The following is a 20737-nucleotide window of genomic DNA, read 5'->3' as shown; positions in this document are numbered from 1 at the left end:
CAATGAGGGGCCTAGAAGCCCCACTCACTGGGGGCACAGGATCCCTGGGGAAGACTGGGTGGGGTCCCGGGATGGGGGTGCCCACAATTGGTGTTTACATTTTGCTGGTGCATGAAGTTCGGCTTCCGGTCCATTGGGGAATCCAGCACTGAGATCAGAAGCACCCCCTCCCGGGTGCCCGGGTGGCTCAGTGGGTTAAGCTACTGCCTTTGGCTCAGGTTGTGATCCTAGGGTCCTGAGATCGAGTCCCACATCGGGCTCCCTGCTCAGCAGGGAGCCTGCTTCTCTCTCTGCCTCTCCCTGCCACTCTGCCTGCTTGTGTGCTCTCTCTCTCTTTCTGACAAATAAATAAATAAAATCTTTAAAAAAAAAAAAAAAAAAAAAGAAGAAGCAGCACCCCCTCCCACCCTTCCCCAGGGTTCTGATTTGGCTCTCTGGAGAATCTCTGGACTGCCTTTCTTTTAAAATGTTTCTAGATTTTACCTTTCCTTATGAAAGTAACAAATGCTTGTGTTAAAAGATACGTTTTATTAAAATGATGAAACCATGCCTCTCACGCAAATAAAATGAACATATGTTTAGCATTTTTAAAATTCATTAATTAATGAGGAAACCCGCCAGTTGTCACAACCCATTCGGAGGAGAATTTAAAGAGCCACATTTATAATGGGAAATCACAAATGCTGAACAAATGTTACAAATAGATGTGAAACTAGTCTGTCCATGGGGCCATAATCAAGGGCATTCCACTGGGCACGATCTATTTGTGTTTCTACCTACGAATAGGGATAAGAATCACGTGCTTTTTTTTTTTTTTTTAAGATTTTGTTTATTTATTCATGAGAGAGAGAGAGGGGCAGGATCAGAGGGAGAAGCAGGCTCCCCACTGAGCAGGGAGCCCGATGTGGGGCTCAATCCCAGGACCCTGGGATCAGGACCTGAGCTGATGGCAGTCTGAGCCGACTGAGCCCCCTCCCCACCCCCCGCCTGCCCAAATCATATGCCTTTTAATCAGGTTTTTGTGATCGAAGGAGCTGAAAAGTAGCTCAAGGATAATGAAAAGCAGTTTCCGGGTCCAGGAGTCGGGTAATCCTTGTTTCCTATTTTGAAGTCTTTCACAAATTTTCCTGACACCTGTGAAAAACAACCACAACAAACAGAAACCTCTAAAGTTAAAAGGGATTTCCTCCTTCACAAATCCCCTTCTTGATGGAAATCGTTTGTGAACCGTTGATTGAGATCTCTGACAGACTTTACTCCTGAGCATACAAACTAATATCTTTAAGACAAAAATGCAATCACACTCCCCACCAATGGACAGTTTGCTTTTTTCACTTGGCAGTAGATCATGGACACCAAACAATTCATGACAGATACAATCCTTTTCCTAAGCTGTCCTTGTCTGCCCACCTGTGTGTGCCTTCTCTTTTTATTTCCTTCCTTCTCTTTCCTTCTCCTTCCTTCCTTCCTTCCTTCCTTCCTTCCTGTTTTTTTAAATTATTATACTTGCACGTAGTCTAAAATTTCAAGCCCCGGAAACAAGTTTAAAAAAACTAACAAACAAAAAACAAAAAATAAAAAAACTCAAAAACTTTCCAGGGGCACCTGGTGGCTCAGTGGGTTAAGCCTCTAGCTTTGGCTCAGGTCATGGCCTCAGGGTCCTGGGATCGAGCCCCATGTCGGGCTTCCTGCTCAGTGGGGAAACTGCTTCTCCCTCTCCCTCTGCCTACTTCTCCCCCTGCTTGTGCTCTCTCTCCCTTTCTGTCAAATAAATAAATAAAATCTTTAAAAAATAACAACAAAAACAACCACCTTCCGATTTTGGATAGAATTCACATTTACAGTGAATTTGCTGAAATCAATAATACAAAGAACACCCAGATTCTCCTAGTAACGCTGTTATCCCATTTGCCTTATCATTTGGTCTCTCTCCTCCCCCACCTCCCCCCACAATTTTTTCTGAACTCTTTGAAGATAAGTGACATACGTCATGGTCCTTTACCCCTAAGTTCCCCGCCGTGTGCATTCAGTAAGATTGGAGATCCTCTGTTGCGTAATCGAGGGATAGTCATCAACCTCAGTCAGTTTTGCATCAGTCCATACTGTAATCCGACATCACATTCTAATCTTCTGTGTTGAACCAGTGATTTTTTTTTTTTATAGTATTTTTCCCTCCAGCATGGGATCCAGTGGAGGGTCAAGACTGTGTTTAGGTATTGTGTCTCTAATCTCTGCTAATCTAGAATATTTCCATGACTTTTCTCTATTTTACCATGTTGAGTTTTGGAAGACTGCGGCCAACTATTCCCTCCTCCTTCTTTAATAGAAATATAATGTTGCATTTTATCTGATATTTCCTTGTGGCTCATTTCTGGTTATTCATTCTTGGCCAAAATAATGCAGGGAGCATATTCTGTCCTATCTGAAAGCACATGATACCCATCTCTCCCTCACGGGTGATATTCATTTTGATCATCTGATCAAGGTATGGTCCTTTTCTCCATCGTGTAATTACTGTTTTTTTTTTCCTTCTGTCTTGGTTCCAACTAATAAGCAGCCTATGGGGGAGACATTTTGAGACCATGCAAATATCTTGCTATTCATCAAACTGTCCCCCTAGATTTAGCAACCATTAACGATTCTTGATTGATTCAGCCTTTACTAGGATGGCTACAAAGGATGATTTTCCAATGCCAGCACCCCTTTTCCCTTACCAGTTGACGCTCAGAATTTTGCTGCCAACAAAGGATCTCCTTTCTCTTCAGGTATTTATTTATTATCGGTATATGGATACATGAAGTCCTATTTTTAAGGGTTTATAAGTCATTGCTTAATTATTTTGGTGCTCAGACAATCCCAGATTTGGCCACAGGAGGCCCTTCACGCTGGTGCCCATGTCCTCTGACATCCTCAATGTCTTTTTGAACCATTTTCTTATTTTTAGCATCATAAGAGGTTCAGGCTTACCTTGTACCTGCTCTCCTCCAGCTCTGGATCAGTCATCTCCCTGAGCAACTCTGGGGATTGGAATTATAGACCAGGACCTGAGAGCCACTAGAACATCCTTTCTTTTTTACCTTTTCAGCAGGCAGAGCCAGGAAACAAATAAACATCTGTGTATGTGTGTATAAATATGTGTGTATGTATGCACATACACGTACAGTACAAATATGCACCCTTACGCATACACATGTGCACACAAACATACATAGTCACCTTCCAGGTATCAGGAGTTGGCACGTAAATCTCTGATTTCACGGAATCTGAAGTGTAGCAGGTATCAGGGGGCCCCTGCATCAGGCAGGCAGGAAGAGCCGCTGTAGGCTGAGCAGAAGGGAAAGACACCTGCAGGGGGGAAACGGAGCTGCTCCCCATCCTGGCCCCCCAGTGGGCGGGGGGCACAGGCTCGGACTGAGTGGAGGGAATGGCTGAGCCTGCCAACATGGTATGCAGATCCTCGGGGAGATTCGCTCTCAGACAGTCCTCTCTACAGGGCAAGGGAAAGTCCTGCGTTGCCCCCGACGGTGCCCCAAGCCTTAGCGGGTCAGGATTGCACAAGAGCCTCAGCCATCCTGAATGAATTCTCAGATGATTCAAATAATGCTTCATCAATCCACAGGAGTGTGCCGTTAAGGGGTGGGTGCAGCCTGAAAAAAAAAACCTTGGGGGTATAAAGTATCATTGCCGACAGCAAAACCCAGAATGCACGTGCTTGAAAGTCAAAGTCATGCTTCATCCCAGAATATCGGCTTGGAGTCTTATCCAAGAATATTGCAAAAGACAAATAACTGGAAATTTGAAGAATTAAACAATTAATCCCAGCAGAAAACCAGCAAGCTGCAAAGAAGAAATAAAAATGGCAATAAATGCAAATGTGGCCATCGATGCTGATGATTCAGGGAAAGCAAATGGGTGTGATACTGAAATCTCTCTCTCTTTCTCTCTCTCTCTCTCTCTTTTTTTTCCCCTAGAAGAGGTTAGGTAATTAACAAAAAAAGGAATCAACCCAAGTAGAAAAAAAATATATGATACATTAAAGAAAATCTATGTTCTGGCATTCCCTCTGCCATCCAAGCATCAAATTGTCCATGTGGATTTCTCTATCCTCCATTATTAGGCTCTGGAGTCCAAATTTATTCAACTTTCCATAATTAGCACTGACATAGTGCTTGGCACAGAGTAGGTTCAAAAAAGGAAGTCGTGTTTCTTGACCACAGAGCAACTAAAACAGGAATTAATAACAAAGGTTTATGGGGATATAATGTACAACATGGGGAATATAGTCAGTAATATTGTAATAACTTTGTATGGTGACAGATGGTCACTGGCCTTAGTCAGGGGATCGTTTCATATTGTATAAAAAATATCAAATCCCCATGGCGTACACCCGAGACTCATCGGGTATTGTCTGTCAATTAGCCTTCAATAAAAAACAAAGTTAATCTGCTGCTTAGAAATCAAAAATGTGTATGGAAGTGTGTATGTGACTATACGTGTGTGTGTGAGTGTGCATCAGGTGCGCCTGCTGTGACAGGTGTGCTCTGTGTCCGTGTGGCCTACGTGTACCGTGTCCGCCGCGATGCGAGGGGGTGTCTGTGGGCGTGTCCCCTGTGTGACTCTGTCCCCTGTGGCTTGTACACCCGCATGGGTGTGTTCCCTGTCTTGGTTGGTGCAGAGCCATGGCCAGTGTGTGTGGCCTGTGCTGAAGGGAGAAGCCCCGGCCTGTGGGCCCCTGGGGTGCGGCCTGGTTGTGATCTCCGGGGGCTGAGCCCCTGGCCGGCCTGGCTCCAGGTCCTTCTGTGGTCGTGCATGCACGAGGGCCAGGGAAGCCAGGGACAGGGCGATGAGCAGACAGACCCAGGGCAGCGGGCAGAGGGCAGGGCAGGAGGACAGCAGGGGGCCTGGTACCATGTCCCAAGCTCAGCCGCCAGCGCCCAGCACCGGTCCCCACGGGCTCCTTTGCTCATCATTCCCTCTTGTTCTCAACCTGTACACAAGGAGTGGGTTCAAGACCCTCCCACGCCTGCTTCTGGTTTGGAAAACCGGTCCTGGCAAGGGCAAGGGGCAGGTGTTCTTCCCGGGAAATAAGCAGCACGGTCACGTGGTAATAAATCAGCGCCGGTTTCAGAGCGGACCGGCTCGCGCGGGCTCCGCGGGCCGTGGAATCCAATACGATATGCTTCAGCCTGTCGGCTAATGGGCTGCTGCTGGACGCCACGTGACCCAGCCTTCCGGGGACGTTAAACGATGCTGAAAAGTGGCCCAGATTTATTTACTGGGACCGTGCCTGTTCCTGCCTGTGGGTGAGCCGGGAGATGACAAGTCCTCGTGAGCAGGTGGGAGGAGCTGGGTTTCCCTGTGGCCCCGGGGTTGGTGGGGTGGGGGGCGGGCCGCCTGTGGCCTCCCTCTTGGCCCTGCAGCCGGGTCTGGCCCAGCCCAGGGTGCTCCCCAGCTCCCCGGATCACACACCACCCCACGACTTACAGCGTCGGTTTCCCCACGTGTCAAATCCTTCATTCACTCAGCGTTTCCGCTCCCACCTGTGTCGTTCATTCATTCACTTCCAGAACATTCCACCTGCTGTGGACTAAGCTGTGCACCGAGACGTGCCAACAGGATGGCGCAGGCCCTGCCCTCCCAGAGGGAGGCGAGGCGGCGGCCAAGCCCCTGCCGTGGGAGGTGCCCTCAGTGTTGCCTCCTATGAGCCTCGTGGTGTCTGTGCCCCATGTCCCCTCCCGGTGTCTGTGCTCCGTGTCCCCAGAGCCCTGGCCGGGTTACAGCCGCCATCCCCGCTGCCTGGACTCTGGCCTCCCCGCCTCGCACCCACGTACCACCCACGCTGCTTAGCCCACCCTCCAAATTTCGAAGTTTGTTTATTTTAAAACACAAGCCCCTCTGAACACTCTTTGATAGCAAAGAAGAAATCTTCCTCGGGCCAGCAGGGGCTGCGGGGCCTGGCCTCTCCTGCCGGCCTCTCCCTGCCTCTTCCTCACCCCTGCTTTCCACCCCCACAGTGGGGAAACCCCCAACCCCAACCCACGCAGCCATCTGCACTTAGTTCCCCGCTCCCTCCAGGGGGGCTCCTGTGGCAGAGACCGCTGTGCCTGGCCCCATGCCTACTGCGTCCTCCTACGATGCCCCTTTGGGGGAATTAGAGGAAGAAGGAGAACCTGCTTCCTGAATGGGCCCTAATTTATTATCTGAAAAGAGCAATGGACCTACTAATGAAAGGCCTTCACTGCCGACTCACAGGCCAGACTCTAATTACCTGGGAAGAACCGGTCTGCTGCATTTTTTAAAAATTTGCATTTTGCAAAGTGTTTAATGGATATTTATGCAAAAGAAGAACCTATTGGGTAGATGCACGACTTTCCATTAGGCTGAAAGGCTGAGGAGGTTCTGGGTCTGCAGCTCGCTTCATGTCCACCGCGTCTGGCAGTCAGAGGCTGCCTGCCTGCTCTCCCGTCTTCCTTCACTCGGGCATTCATTCCACACGCATTTCCTCCTCCGTGCGGGGCCCTGGTTGGCCGTGGGATTCAGACATCAAAGAGCACAGCCCTGCCCTACAGAGAGATTCGCCTTGACCTGGGTTCAAGGGGTAACAGGAGGGCTGTATGGCTACAGGGGAGGGTGAGCCCATCTCGAGCAGAGATAGTGGCCACAACACCTGGAGGAGGAAGCTGCCCAGGCCCACAGGGGAGGAAGGGCATTGGGAGCAGAAGGAAGAGCATGGATGAAGCCAGGGAGGAACGGAAGTGCCCGGGCGTATGGGAAATGGTAAAAATCTGGGAGAGCTCAGGTCAGATGTATGGGACCCAGAGGCAGTGGCCCTCAGGTGGCCCCCTGGTTTGCCTATAGGGGGCGCCCTGAATTCTCCTTCATGTGTCCTTGACCCCTGTGCAGGGCACAATCTTCACGGTTTCCCATGGTGGCCCTGCTGGTCAGGGCTGGGGAATGCTGGACCCCACATGGAGGTCCCCCCCTAAAGCAGGTGAGGCGTTTGAGCTGGATCCTGATGATGGGACGCTGTCCTCCATCTCGAGGTAGGAAGGTGATGTGATCAGATTGGCATTTCAGAAAGGCCACTCTGGCAGCCTGAGGAGAGTATGTTGGAGGCAGAAAGACAGTTGGCTGCCAAAAAATGGCCCTGATAGAACACATAGTTTGCAAAAATACGACAAAAGGCTAAGTCTTCTCATCTGCCACGAGATGCTACAAATCGACAAGAAAACGACTAGCAGAGAAATGGGCAAAGAACAGGAGAAACCAGTTCACAGAAAAGGAAATACTAGGGGTCGTTTTTTTCCCATCCATTGGCAAAAATGGGCATTTTGAGACTATGCTCTGTTGGGAAGGGTGAGGGGATCTGGCCCTCTCACGCCTTGTGGGGGGAACAAAAACAGGTCCCGTGTCTTGGGAGGGCACCTGAACAATTTATCGATTGCAATTTAAAGTGCGCGTCTCCTTTGACCTGGTCATTCATCCTCTTGGGTAGAGCTGGACAGATAAATCGAGATGCGTATCCATAAAGAAGAGTCCCGTTATGGGGTACCAGAAAACCGGACACAGTGTGAATGCCTCCCCTGGGGACCAGCTAAGCCAACTACGTATGAGAAGCGGCTGTATGGCGTTGTATCAAGGCGCGCCCTAACGCCGTTAAGAGACTGAGACTTGCTTCCACGTCGGTGTCCTGCCACATTGTCCAAGAAATAACGCCCCGCGGCGGAAGCCGAGTGCAGGGCAGCGTATGAAAGAGAGGAAAAGGGGCACAGGCACATACCTAAGACTTCTGGTGTGTGCGCGCACGGTCTTTGAAAGAACATACAGACCCCGGCAGCGATAGTTGTCTCTGGGGACGGACTGGAGGACTGAACATCTTTGTGCCGTTTTATTTGTTTTAGCCGTCTATCTGCATGTGTGCCATATGTGCATTTAAGTGTGTGTGAGTGTGCGTGTGTGTGTGTGTGTGTGATGTTTACATCTCCATTGTGTATTTCTTTGACACCGACAACAACCACGTGAAGCCCAGATGGGCTGAGTGTCTTTCTCATGCAGTGGGGTTGGCATTTTACCTACTGTCCTTGGGGACTGGTTTTTCCTGAAAGTAAATTCCCCAGATATCTTACAGGAATGGAAACTCTTTAAAAGCCATTTTTAAGGGAAGCCTGCGTAAGACGTACAATGTTCCTCCATATCTTTTTAGGCAAAGAATGTGGAATGTGAATGAACACTTCCTGGCTGGCCCCAAAGCCGAGGGTTCTTTGTCCCTGCACTGAAAGTCCCCTCTCTGCCGAGGCTCTTGTCCCTTCCCCTTTCCCTGCACCGAATGCCACTTCACCCACAGCATGTGAGCGCACTGAGAAGGGCTGAGACCGGGAGTGTCATTTCCAGACCCAGCGTGAGTGGCCTCTCTTGGGGCCGTGGAGCCAGGAGCCCAGGCTCCAGGGCAGACCTTCTGGATGCCGCGATGCTGTGTGCGTGAACGCCTGGGGCCCCAGGGGAAGGGGGCCTGGAACATTCTGATCTGCAGGAATGTGGGCAGCTGCTTCCCTCCCCCTGCTGGCCTGCCATGTGGCCTTGTGGGCCGGAAAGGCGGCCTTCCGCAGCCTTAGGCAAGGCATGAAGCTTCTCTGAATCCCCATTTCCTTGGCTCTAAAAGGAAAGTGATGCCACCAGCCTCCCCGCCAGGGCTGCCGGGATTCCGGTGCCTGCGACCAAGCCGGTCCATAATGTGGGCACCGTTATGCCAATGGCCTCCGTGCCACAGTTCCCCTCAGCTATGGCTCTGTGGCCAAGCTGAGCAGTTCCCAAGGCCCCTGCTCCGTAAACTTGGCCGGACTCGGGCAGCCTCCAGGAAGCACAGATGGGAAAGCAAGGCCTTTCCTCAAGGATTTTACCACACTGCAAGGGCTTTTTCAGAGAAACATTTGCTGACATGGTGCTGCTGAAGGCCTCCCCCAGAACCTCCCACGCCCACACGTTCTGGGACACCTTCCTTGACAGAACTCAGCACCGTGTGAAGGGGGAGCCCCTCCCCACCAACTCCCGAGGCCAGCAGTGCTGAGAACCATCTGGAGTGCAGGGGCTCCACGAGGCCAGGATCCCAAACTGGCCTGGGCGTTTACAAACTGAGCTGCCCAAGGCAGAGGGAAAGCCCCTCTGCCTTGGTTTTGAACCTCAGTTTCTTCACCTGTGAAATGGGGTGATGATAGGAATGTCCATTTCCTGAACTTTTTAGATGAACACACAAACCCATAGCGTGTGTCCGGCATGGTCTAGCCAGTGTGTGTGCTTGGTGAGTTGAGGATCTGGGGGACACGCCCTACCCCTGCCCTGTGCACAGCTGCCACCTGCTCCCGGAGGAGCCCTGCCGACATTCCACTCCCTGCACCGCGTTCGCTCTGTGCGTCTGTGTTCACTCTGTGGGTCCGTGTGCAAGGCCGGCCAGAGCCGGCTTGGCTGGACCCCCTGTCTCTAGGCCAGGGGGCTCCAAGACTTGGACTGAGGGTGCTACTCTAGCTTGGGAAGGGCCACCCTGTCTGAGAGCCTCAGCCATGCTGGGAGCTGGGCCCAGCCCCCTTCCTCTTCAAGGCAAAACCTCAGGGCTCACCAGCTTTGGAGTGGGTTTTCCAGGTGATGGGAGACCTACCCAGAGAACTTGGAGACAAGCTGCAGCTAAGTGACAGGCTTGGCATTGGGTTTCTCGGTGGGGAGAGACGAGATCCTTCGTCCTCTCCGGAGCCTGGCAAAGCCACGGTGCTGAGCTTCTCAAAGGGACAGTAGGTGAGGGCGGGGTGGGGGGGGACACTCTGGACGGCTCTAAGGTGAAATGGATGACTGTTTCCTTAGAGCAGCAATTTTATTTGAAGATTTAGAGGAAGAAAAACCATAAAAAAGATACTACGTGCTCGCCAAGTCTTGTTTCGTTTCTTCCAGCTGGGTGGGCAGCAAGAACTCGTCTCCCAGCGTCTGTGCCCTCAGCTTGCAGCCCTGGGATCCGGTGCCGGCCAAGGGCTTATGCACAGAGGTGAAGTCAGCGCCCCCTGAGCACCCCTCACCTGCAAGCCTCCCATCTTCTCACAGACACCCGGGAAGCCGCCGCTGAGAGGAAAGGGCCCAGGCTGGAAGCAGCCTGGATCCTGCCCCCTGACTCAGGTCAGGTTTGCACGAGCAGAAAAATCACCCTCCGCTGGGTTCGGCAACTGTGATTTGGAGGTATTCGTTGTCACTTCCGTATCACGTAGCCTACTCTGACTAAAACAAGGACATAATATGAAGAAGGCCGTACTTCTGGGAGTTTTAAAGCTAAAACATGAGGTTGCTTCAAATAAGTGTCTGCTTGCTGCTGGCCTCTGCAGGCCCCACCGGCAGACCTATGACCTGCCAGGGTCTGGGCTACATTTCACTGAGCACAGCGGCAAGGGGGCGGGTGACCCTGATGCCGCGGCAGCGGGCTCCAGAAGGAGCGCAAAGCAGATTTAAATTACAGGGAGCAGCTACCGAGGTAGAAGATCACATCTCGAGCGTCTCATGATTAGAGCCAAGTGAGAAATGAGCCCAGCACCGGCCTCCAAGGGACCCCCGGCCCTCAAACTGTTCTGTGGTGGGTGGGAGAAGCCGCTCTACCCGGGGGAGCCCTGAACCTCCCTGGGGCCCTGGTGTGAACCAGCCCAGAAACCGAGCATCACTGCCTGAATGACACATGTACGTTCCCCGTGTCCAAGTGGCTGGGGCCATGGTAGGGTCACAGCTGGTCAGGTGGCAGGGCCTGGGGGGCGGGAGAAGCTGCTGTGTTTATAACTTTGAACAAGTTATTTCCCCAAGGTCCCCAGCTTTGCAGTGGGTAAGAAATTGGAAGAGATGATGGTGGCATGTGAAGATTTTTCCTTACGTGTGAGCTCCGTGCGTAAAGCAGCTCAGAGCCGAGAGGCACCGTGGACTCTGGGAACAGACCTCCTGCCTCCTGCCCTAGAGGCCCCTGGGCTGGCGCTGGCTTCTCTCTTCACATTCCCTCCCCGAAGAGGCGTTCCCTGGCATCACTAGCTTTGCTGGGCCTTTGGGGCAAGGCCCTTCCCCTCTCTGGGCTTCCCTTGCTTTACTGGTCAAACTGATGAACAGCGGGCAAGGATACGATCTTGTCACTGAGTCCATTACGTGTGGGAGATACAGTGGGGGCTGCTTGGGCTAGAGCTGGAGGTGGGGACTGAGCCCTGAGAGGTGCCACCAAACACCCATGGGCTCCAGAGGGAGGCAGAGGTATGGAGAAACCCTTACAGCCCCAATGGCCCCACTCACCCCTGCGAAGATGTGTCTGGCCCGGCTGCAGAGGGCCAAGGCTGATGTCACTTCTGAGGCTGCGGGACGGCCTCCCGGCAGCTCTGCCACCCGGCAGAGCTGTGACCCGCAGACCAGGGAGTCCAGAACCCATGGCTGGCAGAGAGGAGGAACACAGGGAATGCACAGCATTGGAAGCTTTCCTAAAATGGAGCACGTGGGGGCCGAAGAACAAAGGAGTCCCCTGGGGTCAGAGCCAGCCTGCATGGCCCCTGCTATGGGGGGGGGGCGCTCTGTGAAATGAACCTCCCTGATGCCACAGAGTGGTGGGATTTTTGGGGTGGGGCGGGTATCCAGGTGTAACCTTGGGTTATCTGCTTTTCACTTCCCACGTGGGGTGCTGTCAGAGCAGACATAGCTGCTCCCCGGGAGTCCAGGGGAGAGGTGGTGCCAGGAAGTGGGGAAGACCTTTGTTCCCAGGGAAGGAGCCACCAGGTGAGCCCACAGCACCGGCAATCACCTTTCCCGCACAGCTTGAAGGGCTCAGTCTCCAGGGAGGTGTCCTGCTTCGAGCTTCCCGCAAGGGAAGAGTTTCCCCACACACCCGCTCGGCCTGGAGCTGCGGACAGTGGCGGCTGCACACTCGAGGCAGGGGGCAGGAAGGGCCACCCTCCCTCCCGGGGCAGCTGTCCCAACCTGCCTCCGATAGGGTGCCACACTCGGGGGCACCTCCCTCCTTCCGTAGGGCAGGCGGTCCTCAGGGGACCAAGAGGTGGAGGATGTTCCAAACTCCTCCTTCCATCTCCCCCTGGGATCTCACAGTTTCCTTGAGGCAATATTTAGCTTCCCAGGCAAACAGGAACCATTCGGGGAGGAACAAATCAAAAAGAGCCCTTTTCTCACCAATTGACCCAAAATGAACAAGCATTGTCCACCCCAGTGAATTTGCTGTGAAAAAGTACCGTGTGGAAGAAATGGTCAATACTTTGCAGCCGTTTCTACAATGAGCCTGTGTTTAGCAACACTCGGCTTTGTTTTATTATTGCATTTTACGAAGTTACCAAGACAACTGAGGCCAAGTAACAGAACCTTGATTTTATGTGCCATGAAAATTTAATAAAGAGTGTTTAAAGGCTTTTCAGAGGCAGGAGCTGCAGCAGAGTCCTGCCTGGAGGGAGGGCGGCTGGAGCGCGGGGCCCCCGCGGCACCTCGAGGGGCCCCTCTGGCGGGGACGTCCAGGTGGGCACCAGCGTTCTCTGGCATCCGTCCCGTTCTAGCATATCTCAACAGACATTTGTCAAGGTAGCTCCCAGACAACAAGTCTGGTGACAGGCTCCTCATGGTCATGAGGACACCATGGCCACCATAGGGGTCCGAAAGAGGGCAGAGAGAGGGCAGCGAAGTCGTCGGTGAGAAAGTGTGACAGGGGCAGCCAAAGCAGGTCTTTGGTTTCCCGTTGTGATGCAAGAGGTTCTGCAGGGAAACTATCCAGGCTGGCTTCCTCCATCCCGGGCCGAGGCCTCGCTCCTGCAGCCTGGGAGCGTCCCGGGGAGCCCCAGCAAGGAGCAGCCAGGGTCCCCAAGGCCCAGGACCTTGGTCCTGGTCGGAATCCTCGCAAGCACCTTCACGTCAGAGAACGTTTCTCAAGAGCCTCTGGGGACAGGTTATGTCACCCTACGGCTGCACAGAGCCCCCTTTCCTAGGACCTCTAAATAAGACTCAGAAAGAAATTGCCAGAAATGAGAAAATCATCAGTAATTTTGCCGTTTTATACAAAAGCGTGATGGTGTGTGTGTGTGTGTGAGAGAGAGAGAGAGAGAGAGAGAGAGAGAGAGCGAGCGCACTGGGCTGCGTGGTTTTCCTAGTTATATAAACGTCAGGACTTTTGGTTACTACAGACGGAGGTAATGGAGTAGGGTGAATGTTCTGCAGAGCTCCTTCGTCCCTGGGAAGGGAAACACATTTTGGGTTTATTTCATGAGGGAGAAATCGGTATGCCATCTGGGAAAATCCCTGTCCCGTTCATCACACCGAATCGAAGACTGGCCAAAAATCTCAGTCAGGGCCAGGTGGGTTTTAGGTCCCTTGACCTCGCCGACAGAGGAGAACGGCTCCCTCGACCGCTGGGACACCAGCTCCCCAGCAAGAGATTTCATCATTTCTGAGCTTCGAGGGAAGCTGCTCAAACGCCGGTCATTTCAAGCCCAGTGTCCAATTATAGGGCCGAGGAGTTTAGGACATTAATCAAGAAGTGCAAAAAAAAAAAGAAAGAAAGAAAAAAAGAGGGAGGCTATTTCGGCATAATACTCTGCCAGTCACAAGGCAAATTCCGGGTGTTGGAGCTACAGCTGAGGCCGTTTTTCAGCCTCGAGTGTCCTGAGGGTGAGGTGGAGAGGGAGAGGAGGTGACTGTTTGGGCTTCATTTGTCCTGACGGATGACAACATTCAAGAAGGAAAGTTTTCCTTCATCCTTTCACACAGTTTTCAGAAACCAGAGACTGTTGAGCCCCACCTTTGTGTGTCTTTGCTGTGTTTGCGTTTGCTGTCTCTTGTCTTGGCTCCCAGGGACCAGGTGAGTGAGGGCCTGTCACCCCCTTGTGTGGCTGAGGGACCTGCCGATCGGCCCCTGGAGCCCCGCTGGGGTGCGCAGCACGAGAGGAGCAGGTGGGCAGCCCCTGGGAGCTCCCAGAAGCCCGGTACGAGCTGAGCCACCCCCCCACCAGCCTCCCACGTCTCTGAAGGGGGCTCCAGAGCCTCCCCGCTCCGGGTTTTGGGAGCACAGAGTCTCTGTGTGAGCTGTCACGGCGCCGAGAAAGGAGCACGGGGCTTCACTGAGGGTCCCGGCTCTGCCCTTCTCTAGCCGCGAGCTTGGGACTGTCTGTGACAAGGGTGGTGAGAACCCCACCCCTCGCTGCGTTGCTGGAGGATCCCAGGGCAGGATGGCTGCGCCAGACTTTGTAAACTGTGATGTGCAGAGCAGGTGTTGCTAACGTCACGTGGGAAAGGGAGTTGGTTCTAGAAAGGCAGGAACGTGGTTCCAAAGGTCTGGGCTCTAACCCAAACCAGTCCTAGCACCACCCCCCACCCCCCCATATGCCCCAAGCATCTACATTCATGTGGGGATTATCTCTGAGCTCACCAGCCCCACAAGGACAGACAGACGGATGGATGGACGGACGCAGGTGGCTGCAGAGGTGAAGAAAACGGCCCCACTCAAGGGAGGAGCTGTAGGGTGTGTCATCCAGCCCGGCGAGCCTTAGTCTCTGAGGTCAACAAGAGGGGGTGCTGACGGGGTGGGGGACACAACCCAGACCTGAACCCAGGACAAAGGGACAAAGCACAAAGGAAAGATGGTCCAGGGTCAGAGGAGCCATTGTCTACTCAAGTTCATGGGACAGAGGTGGCCCCCGGGAGCCAAACAGCCAGCTGGGGACACGGAGGGGTTCGGTGGATCCCTTGGCAGGGTTTAAAAATCCATGATTTTTAAGGGTATGCACAGGCTCGGGTTGGGGAGGGGAGCACCGTAATGCGCTCCTCCCCTGGGACTCACTGAACATTGGTATCAACTCAACCGGCACCACAGGGCAAACATGGTAACAGAAGTTTCCAGATTCTCCCAAGTAGACGGAGGGAACAGTTCATTCTGCTGGGGGTATTGCAGTGGGACGTTTGAGCTGGACCTTGAAGATAAGTATCCATCAGACAAAGGGAGGCCATCCAGGCATAGAGAACAGCTTGCAAAAATCGGGGAGAGCCTGGAGTGGGTCCTCTTCCTGGGCCCGGGGCCATGGTGGCAGGAAACAGCACGTTCTCTTCCAGGGGACGGGGCGGTGGGGGGGGCAACAACAGAGGGCGAGTGCCCCAGGAGCATGGGGGCCAGGACCCGGACCAGGCCAGGCCGAGGCTGCCCCCTGGTGTGTGTGGGCCAGGATGGAAGGGAAAGAAGGGGAGGGATTATGAGCGGCCTTGAACACTGGGTTAAGGAGCAGAGGCTTAATCCGGACAGAGATGACAGCTGATTGAATTAGGGGATTGAGTGGTGAGCTCTGGGGTTCTCTGAGTTCCTTCGGGGCCACCGGGGATGGAGGATGGAAGATGAGTTGAACAGGGAGAGAGGCAGGAGGAGATGAAGTCCAAGCTGGGGCGAGTGGACAGGGACCCCCAGGAGAAACAAGAGGGCCCTTGTTGGGGGATGGAGGCTTCTGTCTCCGGGATGCTCTGTCCCTGCACCTGGGATGGGGCTCAACAAGGGGTGCTGGCTAACAGCCCCGCTGGCTCCCTTGCGCCTTTAGAAGTACCTCGAGTGGGCTCCACACTGGCCAGGCTGTGGGGACAGAGCTCCTGGCTGTGACAGTGGAGAAGCTGCGCTCGTCTCATTGGAGGATGGAGGGAGGGAGCAGGATGGCCAGTGTGGAAGAGGAAGGAGGCTGCCGAGGCACCAGTCGCAGCAAGACAGGCGTGGCCCCGTGCTGTCCCCCAGGCAGAGCTCAGAGATCCTGGCCTTCACCATTCACTGAACCCACTCTGGAGTGTGGGCCCTTCAGGGACTTTGGCTGGAGTGTGTGTGTGTGTGTGTGTGTGTGTGAGACTCAGCAGGAGGGGGAGGAAGGGGCACTAGGGGAGAAGAGGGCCAGGGGGTGGATCCTGAGGGCCGTATCCTGGAAATGGGGTAACACAGCACACAGCACAGGGGGCTCAGCTTCTCATGGGACATCTCTGGACCCCGGCTCCCCAGCTTTGGCTCTTCTCTTTAGGAGAGAGGGGACATCTGTCTTTGCTCTCATGTTAGCTGCACCCGGCAACACCGCTGGCCAGTTATCCAAGGGGGGGTATCCCCTGGGCCCCAAGGAGGTGGGGTAGTCTATCACTCTCCAGTAAGGGAGCAGCCTCTAATCCCTCCTGCTCAGCAGCATTGAGAAAGAAGGGCCCTGTCTGTTGCTTCCTGGCCTCATTTCACTGCGGGGTGCAGGGCTCCAGGTGCTGGCCGCAGGTGGGGCTCCTTTGAGAAAGTGATCTGGGGGTCCTGGGCAGAGCCACCCGCCTGCAGATGACGTGCAATGGTGGGGGACAGGACATTCCTCACTGTGAGAACTGACATTTTCAAATCACCCCAAACCATGCCACTCGAATTCAACCTATTGACCTCCCCCCCAATCCAATGTGCATGGTTGATTTGGACCTGAAAACTGCACTCCATTTTGGCAAGCGATTACTTTCTGAAAACAAAGTCAGAGCTTTGTTGCAAAGCCTCTGTGCTGCTCCCAGCTGCTAACAAGTGTGGGAGACACGTTCACTTGGGTCTTTCACGGGGAAGCCCATTTGTTCCAGCAGTGACAGGGACTGAAGAACGGGCCTGGGGGTCATCCCAGATGGCTTCCCTCACAGCACCACTCAGGAACACGGATGGTCCTGGCCCAGACCACCAGACTGCAGGAGAGGGGGCAGGGTCCTGGGAGACCCCGGGCTGCCCCGGAGCAGTTGCGGGGGGTTGGGGGGATTGGAGCTGGAGTCACGCTCACACAGGGACATAAAGGAAATGGGGCTCTGGGGTGGACCAACAGAATTGGACCAAGCTGACACTACAGATGACCCCCCCAGACCTTTCTTTTCCCATCTGAAAATGGGAATAGCAGTAGGAAACTACCCAAGGTGATTGGGGAGTCAGGCTGATGACTGTCCCCGAACAGGGGCATTCAGTAGCCTCAGCCTCCTCCTGCCCCTCCCAACTTAGGCCTCTTGTCCTGCTGTCTGTTTGGGAAAACAAAGTCATTACAGGTGGCTCTGGTCGACAAACAGCCCAGAGTGAGCTCTGCAGGGCTTGGTTTTCTAAAATGCCACCTTTGGAGGCCTCTGAGTCTTCCCTTCTGAGAAGGGCTTTGCCTGGGGACACAGATGGAGACAAGGGAAGGGTCTCATGGAAGGGAGCGTGTGGGCCCTCCTTTCCCTCACGCCGCCGTGCCCACCACCTGAGCTTCGGACATCAGGCTCCTGCTCTCACTGGTCCTCCCCAGGGTCTTCTGTCCTCCACCCACCCAGGGTCCTCTGGCAGCACCTGCCGTCCACCAGCTGGCCATGCCCTATCTGTGCAGGGTGGGCCATCAGAAGCCACGTGACCGCGGGACACCGGCTTTGGAATCAAGTTCAAACAAAATCAAACAAAATGACCTCCGAGGCTCCCGTCAGCTCTAAGACTCTCAGAGCCTTCCTTAGTTACTCCTTGGTTCATTATTTCATAATTAACAACAAAGCGAACACTGCAGGAACAGGCAAGCTAAAGGAATAGACGAGGCCGATCTGTTCCCGGCACCCATGAAGCACATGATTGGGGACGGGAGAGTCGCGTCTGCCCGTGTGCCAGCGCCACTTGGTTCTCACAGCTCGCTGGGAGGAAATGAACATGATGTCCCTGGGACTGAACAGTTCTCTCGGAGGCCCCGGCACCGCACCCCCCGGCCCCCCGCCGGGCCGGCTTCCTCGGGGTCTCCTGCCACGGCTCAGGCTGGGGGGTCCCGGCTGCCCTGTGCCCCCAGCGCAACAGTTCTGCCCGGTTGTTGCTTCCTGTGAGCCCAGAATAGACGCTGCCATCTGTCACGTTGGGGATGTCATATGTCCACCGATGACTCACGAATCATTGGGCCACCAAGAGGAAGGCGGGCGTGGAATCATTCGCCTCTCCAAGCGCGGCTGGGCGGCATGTGGAGACGAGGAGGGGCAGAGGAGGGGCTCTCTCGCAGGGGCCCTCTGCAGCCGGCCTCCCCTCTCTGCGGGCCAGAAGCCCAGAAGGTTCTCTTCGGCCCAGAGGGGCTCATTCTCCATCTGCAGCAATGAGGGGTCCTCAGGACAGCGTGTGTCTGGAGTGGGAGACCTTGTGGGCGCTGTTTGTGCAGGCCGGGGGGGTGCCCTGTGCCAGTGGGGCCGAGGCGGCGGCCTCCTGGGGGGTGCCGCTGTCCGGGGCCCGGCCCCCCGACGCGCCACTCCGGCCGCACACCAGGCGCTTCTCGTCCAGGAGGGAGAGGTGGTACTCGCACAGGTCGACCAGCGAGGCCACCTGCTCGTGGAGAGGCAGCATCTTGAACTTCCGCTGAGCCAGGTAAAAGAAAGCCTCCACGAAGCCCTGCAAGCACATGCCTGTGGACAAAGAGAGCAGCGGTGAGCAGGGCGAGGCCCCACGGCACCCGCCAGGCCGCCTCCCCCTGTCCCCCCGCCGCCCCGCTTCCCTTCTGGAAACTTCAGCTTCGGGGTTCAACTCCGAGGGCGCCTACCCTGTGCCGGGCACAGCCGGGCCTTCACCACCATCTGCGGATTCAGGCCCCTCATCAGTCCTCTGAGGTAGGCTTAATTCACACGGTTTGACAGACGGGGAAACTGAGTCTCAGAGAAGTGGAGCTGGTTGGGCCACGTCACGTGGGCGGAACGTGGCGGAGCTGGGATTTCAACCCCGGCCTGAAGCCTTGTTCCTCCGCACCGCCCTCACATGTCTGCTGTAAAATCCAGTCCCTAAGTTTTCTAACAGTGAAGAACGTTACGGAGAGAAACCCGAAGGTTTTAGCTCTTGACAGAGGTGCTGGTTTCGTGGGTGCCTTGTCAAAACTTAGCCATTTTTACCTTAAAATGTGTGCATTTTGCTGTATGTAGATTTTATCTCAAAGAGTAAAATAAACCTGACCCCCTTCTCTCTACCCAAAATGATATTCTAGACAGCAGTCCGACCACATCCCTGAAACGTTCTTCTCTGACTTTGCCTCCCAAGTTCCTACTCGTCCTTGGGACTTGAGCTCAAAAATCTCCAGCTCAGTAAAACTCTCCTTGATCCCCAGATTAGATGTGGCCCCTGGCACCGGCTTCCTGTATTTTCCTTCGCAGCACCGACCGCGCCGTCTTTCGTGTTTGTGCGGTCGGTTCTTCAACCATCTCTATCTTCCCTGCTGGGCTGTGAGCTCCAGCTGGACACTCGTCCCCTGGCACCGGACCCTGGGGGCTCCAGATAGAATGTGTACACGAGGGCATGAATGGATGGACAAATGAGTTCGCGCTAGGTACTCTACTGACCTTGCCGCTCACGACACCTTTTTGAGATCAGCGTTCTTACGTCCCACTTTACAGATGAGGAAACTAACATTCAGAGAACATCAGGTCATGAATGTTCCGCCCTGAACGTTCACGTAGGCCAGATAACAGTGACCTTGGGAATTCAAACTTTGACTCTCGATTCTTTTTTTTCTTTTCTTTCCTTTTTTTTTTTTTTTAAGATTTTACTTATTCAAGATAGAGAGCAAGAGAGAGCACAAACGGCAGGAAGGAGCAGAATCCCTCCTGAGCAGGGAGCTCAACGTGGGGCTCAATCCCAGGACCCTGGGATCATGACCTGAGCCAAAGGCAGACGCTTAACCGACTGAGCCATCCAGGCGCCCCTTAACTCTTACTTCTTTTAACTAAGTTGCGCTGCCTGAGAAGTTCTGAGTCTTTTCAATGTCCAAGTGAAAATGAGCCCCACGATTCAAAGTCATGGGATTCCTGGGCTCCTCAGGGCAGGTGACGCTCAGTATTGTAGAGGAGGCCGGCTTCACCCCTGCGGATCCATACCTTCCCAGTGGCCTTGCATCCTGGCTCACCACGTTACTCAGGCTGCTGTCCTCGGGGAGAAGCCTGGCCTGGAGTCTGTAAATCCTGGATTATATATGGACCCTGGGATCTGAGAGCTCGTTCCGTGTTGGGAATTGGCGCTGAGCAAAGAAGCTGTTTCTTTGTCTCCTTCCAAGTCCATCAAAGCTTTTTTGCTCAGCTTTTCTGGACTCCAGATGCTCTGCCAGTGCCCTGCTCTGTTTGGCTCTGATGGGAGATGCTGATAAAGGGAACAGTAACCCTGGTGTAAAACCCTTTTAATGTAAACAGAGGCCTGGTACAGACAGAGACGCAGGGCCAAGGGGGGCTCCGTCTGCATCAAGAGACCGATATTTCTGGGGCGCCTGGGTGGCTCATTTGGTCGGGCATCCGACTCTTGATTTTGGCTTGGGTTCTGACCTTGGGGTCAGGAGATTGAGCCCTGCGTTGGGCCCTGCACTCAGCAAGGAGTCTGCTCCAGATTCTCTCTCCCATCCCTCTGTCTTCCCCTGGCATGTGTGCACACTCTCTTTCTTTTTCTTTTTCTCTCTCTCCTAAATAAATAAATCTTAAAAAAAAAAAAAAAAAAACAAGAGAAAGAGAGATATGGATGTTTCCTAATCACCGATAATGGGCCAGGGCTCTCCTAGATTGTGTGCATGCGTGGGCATTTGTGCCGGCACGGGCGTTTGTCACCGGCAGTGGGAGGGACAGACCCGAGCAGGCTGGAAGAGGCTGGGATCCAAAGCCAGAGAGACCGAGCACAGCCCCAGCCCCCAGCGGCAGAAGTGTGTGATCTCACCCGCGCTACTCAAAGTGTGGTCGGCAGACGGGCGCCCAGTCCAGGGACTGTGTGTCCCTG

The 20737-nt window shown here is 54.0% G+C and overlaps 1 protein-coding gene across 4 annotated transcripts in view; it reads right to left on the bottom strand.

Annotated features, from left to right (window-relative positions):
* Positions 1-12265: 12265 nt before the first annotated feature.
* TTLL11 (tubulin tyrosine ligase like 11) overlaps positions 12266-20737 on the bottom strand; it is a 225814-nt gene continuing 217342 nt past the window's right edge. For all 4 annotated transcript variants that reach the window (XM_044264981.1, XM_044264982.1, XM_044264984.1 and 1 more), the window contains one exon: positions 12266-18402. In XM_044264981.1, the coding sequence (XP_044120916.1) occupies positions 18110-18402 (293 nt within the window). In that variant the 3' untranslated portion in view covers positions 12266-18109. The remainder of the gene's footprint in view (positions 18403-20737) is intronic.

This window comes from Neovison vison, chromosome 9, assembly GCF_020171115.1.
Source record: "Neovison vison isolate M4711 chromosome 9, ASM_NN_V1, whole genome shotgun sequence".
Lineage (NCBI taxonomy): Eukaryota > Metazoa > Chordata > Mammalia > Carnivora > Mustelidae > Neogale > Neogale vison.
Note: the sequence above shows the minus strand (reverse complement) of the source record. Positions and strands in the feature narration are given on the sequence as shown.